Here is a 9,781-nt window from a genome sequence, read left to right on the forward strand (position 1 = left end):
GTCCTCCACGCTATGATAAAGACGGCCTCTTAACTTCGCACGCGTGCAAAGGTTAACGTATAAGTTCAGGCAAAGGGCTTTCACTATACATTGATACACGTCAGATGCAGTTGTTCCAGCTTTCTATTGGTTTCTCAGGTGGTGAATATACACAGACCTCTCACCTTTCAATCCTCAGCATAATCTCGCCATTACTGAATTAACTTTGGAGATCAAATATACACACTTTTTTGAAACATTCAATGTCTGACAGTTCTGTCTGGGGAGTCAAGGAACCCCGAATAATCATTGCTAAAACTAACACTGTTTTCTTTGTCCTTTATCTTCCATGCTGAACTTCTCCAGGGTTCTTACACCTTTTCCTAAGTCAAATTCAAGCACTTTTCAAGCACTTTTCAAGGTGCATTTTCCAGCTTTTCAAGCATCTTACAGCTGTTGTAAATTACATATTTATATACACATACTCAAATGATTATTTCCCTACCTCACATTAAATCAGATGTGTGTTTCGTGATAGCATTCTACACGAGGATGAAAAATTAAAGAAAAGAAAACTAAATTTAATATTTCAAAATTAGTGACCTGTACGTAGACTAGGCCTCCCATAAAAGACCTGAGTACTTCTACTTTTACTCAAGTACACGATCTGAGTACTTCTACTTTTACTAAGTACAATATCTGAGTACTTATAATTTCACTACAAGATCTGAGTACTTCTACTTTTACTCAAACAATATCTGAGTACTTCTACTTTTACTCAAGTACAAGATCTGAGTACTTCTACTTTTACACAAGTACAAAATCTGAGTACTTCTACTTTTACTCAAGTACAAGACCTGAGTACTTCTACTTTTACTCAAGTACACGATCTGAGTACTTCTACTTTTACTCAAGTACAAGATCTGAGTACTTCTACTTTTACTAAGTACAATATCTGAGTACTTATAATTTCACTACAAGATCTGAGTACTTCTACTTTTACTCAAACAATATCTGAGTACTTCTACTTTTACTCAAGTACAACATCTGAGTACTTATCCACCTCTGGTAGTGTATTAGCCTGAATTGTAGCCACAAAATCACGCAGAGCTGCATACAAATAGACTGACAATGGTAACAAGTGGAAAATAATATTTACAAATGTGTAAAATGACTTTAGGTAATGCTGACTACTCAAGACTCCTGACTTAGACATCTCCAAAGGAAGACTGTGTTCATTCTACAATTACATGGCATTAAAGCAAAATGTAGTTTTACTATAATACTTCAATTTTATATAAAAGACAGTTTGTTTTCATGATTTCAAATAAACAAAGTCTTGGCTTTCAGAATATTAAACTTGTTTCGTCAAATTCAGAAGATAAAAAGAGCTTTGAAGCTTCGGCATGATTACAAGCAGAGAACGGACTAATGTAACGTCACAGCAAGCATAACAACAGCCGGTGTTTCTTGTGAGTGTTTCCCGGTACACAAACGCAAAAATACACAAACACACTCGCGAGCTTCCCCGAGACCAGTAATACAAACGAAAATGTGTCTTCGGGTCAATGTGACTGATTTCGATAGAGCAAGTCACATTTGGTTTAGGCACGAAACATACAGTAGAAATACATTGCTTTCAAAATCGCTCCGTGTCGAATCAATAGATTATATTTCGTGACTATATAACACGAAATGCCGTGAGAGCTTCGTCCTCTGAACACCACAGGATGGCGACTGTAACGCACATAACATAGACGCTCATCTGAAATGATTGTCCCCTGCAATTATTATTATCCCTCAATCGAGTTCGCTATTCAGCTCGCTAACGTTAGCTTAAACAAACGTAACATGCAACGTTAGCAATTATTTTCTTTTAATCTAAAAAGCGAACTATTCAGTCAGACAGCAATTTATTGTAAAAGTAAAGCATTTACATTTGTAAGCACTTTATCTCAATTTCAAGCACCATTCCCAAAATTCAAGCACTTTCCCAACCTTGAAAACACCACGTCAAATTTCAAGCATTTTCAAGGATTTCAAGCACCCGTACGAACCCTGCTTCTCGCATCATTGCCCTCTGACACATGGGTCGGCACCCATGTTTATTCGATGGCTGCAAACCCAACGACGAGGGTTCTCCTCCAAGCTGCGTGATCTCTGCCTAAGCTGCGACCTGCCCCCAGATCGCTATTCCCACTGTTGAAGAATCTGCACAGCTATGGAGCTATTTCAGGGTCATACGTTTTGATCTTTCAAAAAAATACAATTTATTTTAAAGTTCAAGTTTTTATCCTGAACTTTGAAAAATACAATGATGTATTCCAAATAAAAATAAGTATTTGAAATCATTTTTCAGGTTGAATATTATTTTTGATTCAGTTCAGCAATTTTTTTAAATAAAATATTTATTTTCAGATTTCACTTTTATACATATTTTGATATTTGAATCCTTATTTTTTTTCAGATTTTGCAGATTTTTCGTTTTCAGATTCCAAAAAATATTTTTTCAGTTTCAAATCTTGTTTTTTCAGGTTTCACATTGCTTTTCACCTTCAGATCGTTTTTCACTTTCAGATCGTTTTTCGCTTTCAGGCCGTTTTTTTTCGCTTTCAGACTTTTGGCCCTGATGTTCCTTGGGGGGGGCGGGGCTTAGCAAAGAGTAGTTTGGCTTCCTGAGTGACAGGTCTCCCTCTGTCATGTTGCCTTCATGGATGTTAGGTAGCGCGAGAAATATAACTCAATACTTTCTATACACAACACTCCCGTAAACTTGTGAGCAACCATTGCTTATTCCCACATCAGAAAGTTAAAGAGCAGCACGGGGACTCGTAAAGGAGTCATTTGCTGTTTTAAGTGCAGAAGTGTGTCCCACAAATTGCTGGAAAAACATTCCTTGCCAGCATCGATTGTCTGTTGAGGGCACAGCAGCCATGTGCAAGTGTAAACTCACACTCTGCATAAGTGTACACCATAGCAGTGTACTAAGGGAAGTATCCTAAAGGTCACCTACTTTGCAAAATGCACTTTCGTATGTCTTTTCTACATAAATATGTGATCCCGGTGTGTCAGGAAATAAAACCCTCTCTATTTTCCTCCGTACCCACATCTCTAAAAACGGAGCTGATCCAGATTTGCTGCCGATATGATGTAATATCTTAAATGTGGGCGGGCTTTACGCCCACGGCCCTATCAGAAACAATGTGCGACGTGTTCTGGAAGTAATATGGTCTTTGTTTACATTAGCGAGCATCGCTAACACTCGGAGCTAACCTGTACTGAAGAGAGTATGTGTAATATAATCAGGGTTGGGTTGTAACGGAATACATGTAACGGCGTTACGTAATCAGAATACAAAAATCAAGTAACTGTATTCAGCTCGCGTTACATTTGAAAAACGAGTAATCTGATTACAGTTACTTTCGTAAACCTGAAGTGAATACATTTTGGATTACTCATTGGAATTATTGGTGGAAAGATTTCCTCACAACATTTAATATTCATTTCTAAAGGTACAGCGGAATCACCACAGCGCACAAAACCGCGCAGATGGACCAAAAAGCGTTTGAAAAAAAAAATGGCGGGTCCGCTCGCTCAGTGAAACAATAACAACGAAACATGGAGGAACAAAAGTCTGGATTTAAATCGCGTGTGTGTATATAGGTGTGTTAAAACACATCAGCCTGCGGTCGCTCTTAGCCTTACTAATGATTATTTCTGAAGGTACACACAGTGAAGGCGGTGCGTGAAAGGCACTGCGCGCTCCTCTTCTCAGAGGCGGAGCTAACCCTCCCGCTGCCTCCTGGCGCTGCAGAGAGGTCATGAAGTGAAGCAGGTGTTCCTTCTATAAACAGCTGTGGGCAGCAGATACTGAGTGTCACGGACATGAATTCATAGATCAAGGCAGACTGGTGCACACACTCTCCTGTTTTGCCAATCCGGTGCTTAAACAAATATAGCTCTACACCCCTGGCCGACATGTCCTTAAAATGAAGTCCGGGTTAGACATTTCAATTCATGTCCTGCCAACACTGGCAGGACAGAAGGCGACACGCCCGTTCTAAGCCGTGTCCCTCACTCCTCACATCCCAAGCTGCATCCCCAACAAGTGTATTATGTTGTTACATCGTTTCAGATGTGATGTTTCAGTGTGCTCTTGATAAGCCATTAAAACAGTAAAACACGTTCAGTTTCCTTTTGCTTTTTGTGTCTCCTGTTCACCAGAACATACCCAGTTTGGAAAGTAATCCAAAAGTAATCTAAAAGTAATCTGATTACTTTTTTAAGACACGTAACTGTATTTGGATTACTTTCAGATCCATGTAATCAGTAATCAGTAACTGATTACATTTACAAAGTAACCCTCCCAACCCTGAATATAATATAGTATAATAACAGGAGACCTTTAACAACTAGAAACGTGCATTTTCAAATATGTTGCAGTAGCATATTAGCATTAGCATATGTGTTGAATCTTATCTGTCTGTAGCCTATTGAGCTATTATATATGTTATTATAAACATCCAGTCTCTTGTAGCTCCTGTGCTGTGCGTATATATATATATATATAATTGCTGTTATAAACATTACTATCTCCAAGTGCGATAGTTTGTAAAATAGCCCCAGCAAATGCACATCATTTCTCTCAAGTCTTTGCACACGTCCATCCTCTCTCCAGTTCTCTATACTCTCCTTGCAAACACTGATTTCTCTTTCTCCCCTCCCTAATTCTCAGACTCTCTGTTTCCCACTTTGATTTCCCACAGTCACAAAGCAGGAAGTAGAGGTTACCCTGCTTCCCTTCCTCAGTACCCACCCTCCTCTTCCTCCCCCTTCTTCCTCTCTAACAAGCTGTCACAAGTGTTTAGTGTTTCCTCAGGAAGTGCTGGAGCCTCACAATCCTGCCGGTAAGGAAGAAATAAAAATCACATTTGCAGGCAAACGGAGAAACGAAGGGTAGCGTTTCATGTGTGCTTTGATTGGACAGTGATTGTTATATGTGGCCCTCACTGAAGCCAGGAAGGACGACGGTGTAAACAAATTGTGTAATTAGAGAGACGCTAATGTGACACGAGGGACGAGAGGAAGGGACGCAGAGAGTTTGATTCAATTAACTTGCTTTGGTAGCATTTGTTTGACTGGGATCTGAACTGACAATGACCTACATTCTTCACCGTCTGACAGGCGGTCGACTGACCTGCCGGGCCGACTGACTTTGGCCCTGAAGCTCTGACTGCTCTCCGGCACCGGCAGTCGTAAGGATGTAACCGTGTGTAGCTGCAGAAATGTGGCACGATAGCAACTATCTTCACACCACTGTCTCCCAAACTCTAACAGGTACATTCTCTTCCAACCACCGGATAGCTTTGATCCACTCGGAATCCTCCTTACGGTACGTCCACACAGCAGCTTTTCAAAAGTCTTGAAAATCTTGGAGCTGGGCGTGTCTGAAAGCTTGGGGATTTTTTGCGAGCAACTCGACCAACAACCAATCACATGAATCTCCCGCCCCCGACATACAAAGCAAAAAAACCCGGGGATTTAATGCGAGCAATATATATATATATATAAACTCCCCAAACAGGCGAAACCCTACCAGTTTCCCCCACTGTCTCTGCCACCTCCCTCCATGCCTGGCTCCTCCGGTTTGTATCCCGTTAATAGTTCTGGTCGTAAAGAACCGGGTGATTTGCTACCGTAACTTCTCGTTTGGAATATGAGGAAATGAACTGCGGTCTGGCTCTCCCTGCGTACACGCGGTTCGATTGGCTAGCGCTTCTACTGTCAGATTTGCATAAACGTGTTTGATTGGCTGACACTTCCAGCTCAGCTTCAAAAGTTGAACATTGCTCAACTTTTGAATCCTGGACATCCTGGAAATCCTGGAAATCTTCGCTTCGCTCCCCCACAATGCAGTTCGGCGAAAAGCGAGGCAAAGTGACGTCATCCCCATTCAAAGTCGTTGGAAGCGGTGGAAGTTGCTTCTGAAGCTGCTGTGTGGACGTACCGTTAGAGTTTCTACTTTCTATGTGTTGAGAAATAGAAAAAACATCACAAATGAAAAGAGAGAATACCACGACACTAAAGGATAATTGCACACGAAGGAAATGCATTTCCCATGAGCTAAAGGTCCACTACTTTATCATCGTCTGCACCCTTTTGTACTTTCAGGCCCAATGAGATAACAGCAATCTGTAGACCATTGACCTACAGCAACATTGAGCTTGGGAATACTTCCATTTCATTAGGCATGAGCAAAAGGGAACGATCAAATAGTTTGGAACAACTCTTCGAAGTGAGTGTTAGTTTTTACCAATGAATCCCAGACTCTTCCACACGCTGTTGATGCTCTTGCCTTTTTCTCCAGAGTTGCAATAGCTTTAAAACATAAGAAGATGTTGTGCACGGACACAACGACACTGAATGCACGAGTAACGAGTGTTTGAATCGGACTCGAGTAAAGGTTTTTCGAGCGTCTACATTTACTACGTGGCTGCGAGGGAGTGCAGTCGTCTTTCCACCAGAAGGTTGAGGGTTCGATCCCAGCCCGTGCAGCCAACACGTCGATGTATCCTTGGGCAAGACACTTAACCCTGAGTTGCTCCTGAAGGCCAACGGTGTGTGAATGTTAGGTCCTAGAGCAAGGTACACTGCTCTGTATGAATGGGTGAACGACATGTAGTATGTAAAGCGCTTTGAGGGGTCTGTAGTGGACATTTTTATTATTATCATCCTTATTATTATCCTTATTATATCTTTCATATGTTTAAACCAAATGCTTCTTATTTCCTGATATATTCTTACCATTATTATATATCTCTTCTTCCTCTCCTTCAAGGCCAAAGAGATGCTTTGGCTACTAAGAGACTCACACAGACACACACGAACTTCCCTGCTCTGAGAACCGTTATGCTATCTCCCTTTGAAGGCCAGGTGTCTAATAACAATCTGACTGTGTGAATCCAGATTTCTCTCTTTCCCACTCATTTCCTTATATAACCTTTGCTTTCCCATTGTTCTGCGCACTCTCGAGCAGACTTTCCATACTCTGTCCGACCGGTGACAATATATTATTATGTCGTGTATTTGAAGCTTCAAATAAATAACCAAAAGACAGCTTTGCTTGATTCACCATTTATTTGTTTTGATCATTTGACTTGTACTCTCCAGCTGTGTTTGGGCCCCAGATTTCCATAACAGGTCGTAAAGACTGGATAAAGCGCTATATAAGTACAGTCCATTTACAACAGCGCCTCAAAAGATCCCAATTCCAGTTAGAAAGTCATGTTTCCGCCGACAAAGAACGGCAACACAGTGATACCTTGTTCCAGTATTTGCGTGACATCGAACTGCAAAGAAAGCTATCCACGTGAGGCATGACATGTGATTTTAAACACGTTGTTTCTCACTATTACAACACCTGCTGATTGCAGCACATATGCCGTATCGATTGTTGATCATTAACTCTTCTGTAACACTGTATTAAGCGTTGCATAGCCTGCCTGGACGCAGGTGTCGTGCTGAATCAATGCAATATAATGAATGTTTGAGGGCAAATGTTTTGGTGCAGGTAGCAAAAAAAGAGCCATATTTGAAATTGATTTAAATTATTCAAGTTTAAAGAACCGATTCAGTGGAAAGAGTTGCTCTGCACATTACTTTATTCCAGGAACTAGACACCACCCCCACACATGCGATCAAGTGTTTGTAACAAGGCAAGGCAAGTTTATTTATATTGCACTTTTCAACACCAGGCAATTCAAAATGTTATTTAAAATCAGTCATTAAAAAGAAAAGATAATAAAATAAACATTAAAAGAAAAAATACATGGATAAAAGTTACAGTGCAGTTTAAGATATGAATAGTTCAATTAAAAGCAGCGGCAAAAAGAAACAAGACAGTGTGCTTTCAGGGAAGCAACCTCTGCTAGTGACACCAGGAATCACAATAGTACTGTGTTGTTATTGTTGAGATATTAAACCCACCCTAAAGGGGCGGACAGCGCTTTGAGAAAAGACTGCTGAGAGAAACAATGTTCTAACAGCGTCTATTTACTTCAATCAAAGGAACCGAGTCAGTCTGCACATCACTACTCAGGAACTACACACCACCCGTGTTCATGAAATCAAGTGTTCTAACAAGACAGTGTGCTTTCCAAGGAAGCCTCACCAGGATCAGAGTATTATACACTGTTATTGCTGCAACGAGAATACATCCACCCTGATAGCTCGGTATTACCATGCCGTTCTAACTGATGCAGGACTCGCATGCATGATGTAAGCAGCCTTACATCGCCTGACAGCTGCTCAGAGCACAACAACATATGCTGCAGCAGACGCGCATGAATCACAGCAGCACAGCGACTCTAATTCAGACACATTACAAACAAGCATTTAGAAAGACTTCCACATGCAACCCGTAATAATCCACGACCCCCCTCCCGCCTGAACGTTATGTAACACAAAGTATGCTGTGGCTGATTAGCTGTTACTTAACAGGCTGAGATACAGCGGTGCACGCCGGGTGTGTGCGTGTGTATATGTGTGTCTGGACGAGTTTACGGAAGAGGCGGAGAAAAACGGATGTAGAAAGAAAACACTGAATCCAGCCTGACAAAAGTCTCTGTATTCAACCAGAAAACAGTTTCAGCGCAACAGCTGTCTGATCACCTTACACACAGCGCGTGCACATTACATTCAATGTGTGTGTGCGTGTGGTTGTGTGTGTGTGGATATGTGTGTGCCCTGCAGAGAGAGAGGAAGTTTTTGTGATATTGCACCAACCTGATATTCCTCCGCCGACCACCACCACGTCGTAGGTGTTGCTGGCTGCAGTCATGGTGCCGTGTGAGTGTGTGAGTGTGTGTCTGTGAGTGTGTGTGTCCGGGTCTCCGTGGATCCGCACGTCGCGCCGAGGAGCACATCTGTATTAAAAGCGCGAGGCAGGCCCACTCCCCCCTGACTCCTCCCCCAGAGACAGGATGGGAGGGGAGTGTGTTCTGGTTTATTTTATATTTAACTGCATATTTGATCTTTTACTGCATTCTATTGCAATGTACATACTGCTTTATTTCATTTTCGATGTCACTATGTTTTTCCTTATTATTTTGTAATGTTATTATAGTGTTCTTATAATAGTTCTCTATCTGTGGTTTTACTTGTATGTATGGTATAATGGTGCAAACTCCAGTCACTATCTTGAATCTTGAAACATGTATATTTTCCACATCCACATATATATTTTCTTTAAATGTACTTTTTAATGCTATTTTATTTCTATTTCAGAAATATTTGGTACTGTTTATTTCTTGTGTCTTAAACATTGGGATCAATAAAGTACTTATCTATCCATCTATCTATCTTGAATCTACAGAACAAAAAGAAAACATACCAACACAATTAAAATAAATAGAGAACAAGATGAAACACCAGCAGCGATCCAAATTAAAAGACTTATTAAAAAAATAGGTTTTTAATTTGCTTTTAAACATTTCAATGGAGTTTGCTGTTCTAAGATCCACGGCCGCTAACATTAAAGATAAAATAGAATACAAATTAAAATAATAATACAAAAATAGAGTGATATGGTACATGTTGGATATACTCCAGCCACTTCACAAGGCAACATTATACACCTTTTAAAACAGGGCAATTCATATAGTGATTAACACACATTAAAAAGAGCATTCAGAAATAGTGCATGGAGAAACAAATAAACATAAAAGCTTACATATAGAATAACACGGGTAAATACACGATTAAAAAGTGACAGTGCCGTGTGAGATGTGAAAGGTTCAATTAA

General features: G+C 40.5%; 1 protein-coding gene across 1 annotated transcript in view; it reads right to left on the reverse strand.

Moving 5' to 3' along the window:
* mao (monoamine oxidase) overlaps positions 1-8,915 on the reverse strand; it is a 60,722-nt gene extending 51,807 nt beyond the window's left edge. Inside the window, exon 1 of the mRNA XM_034078306.2 lies at positions 8,764-8,915. Within this exon, the coding sequence (XP_033934197.1) occupies positions 8,764-8,818 (55 nt within the window). The 5' untranslated portion in view covers positions 8,819-8,915. The remainder of the gene's footprint in view (positions 1-8,763) is intronic.
* Positions 8,916-9,781: the final 866 nt, after the last annotated feature.

The sequence above is a fragment of the Pseudochaenichthys georgianus genome, unplaced genomic scaffold, assembly GCF_902827115.2.
Source record: "Pseudochaenichthys georgianus unplaced genomic scaffold, fPseGeo1.2 scaffold_410_arrow_ctg1, whole genome shotgun sequence".
Lineage (NCBI taxonomy): Eukaryota > Metazoa > Chordata > Actinopteri > Perciformes > Channichthyidae > Pseudochaenichthys > Pseudochaenichthys georgianus.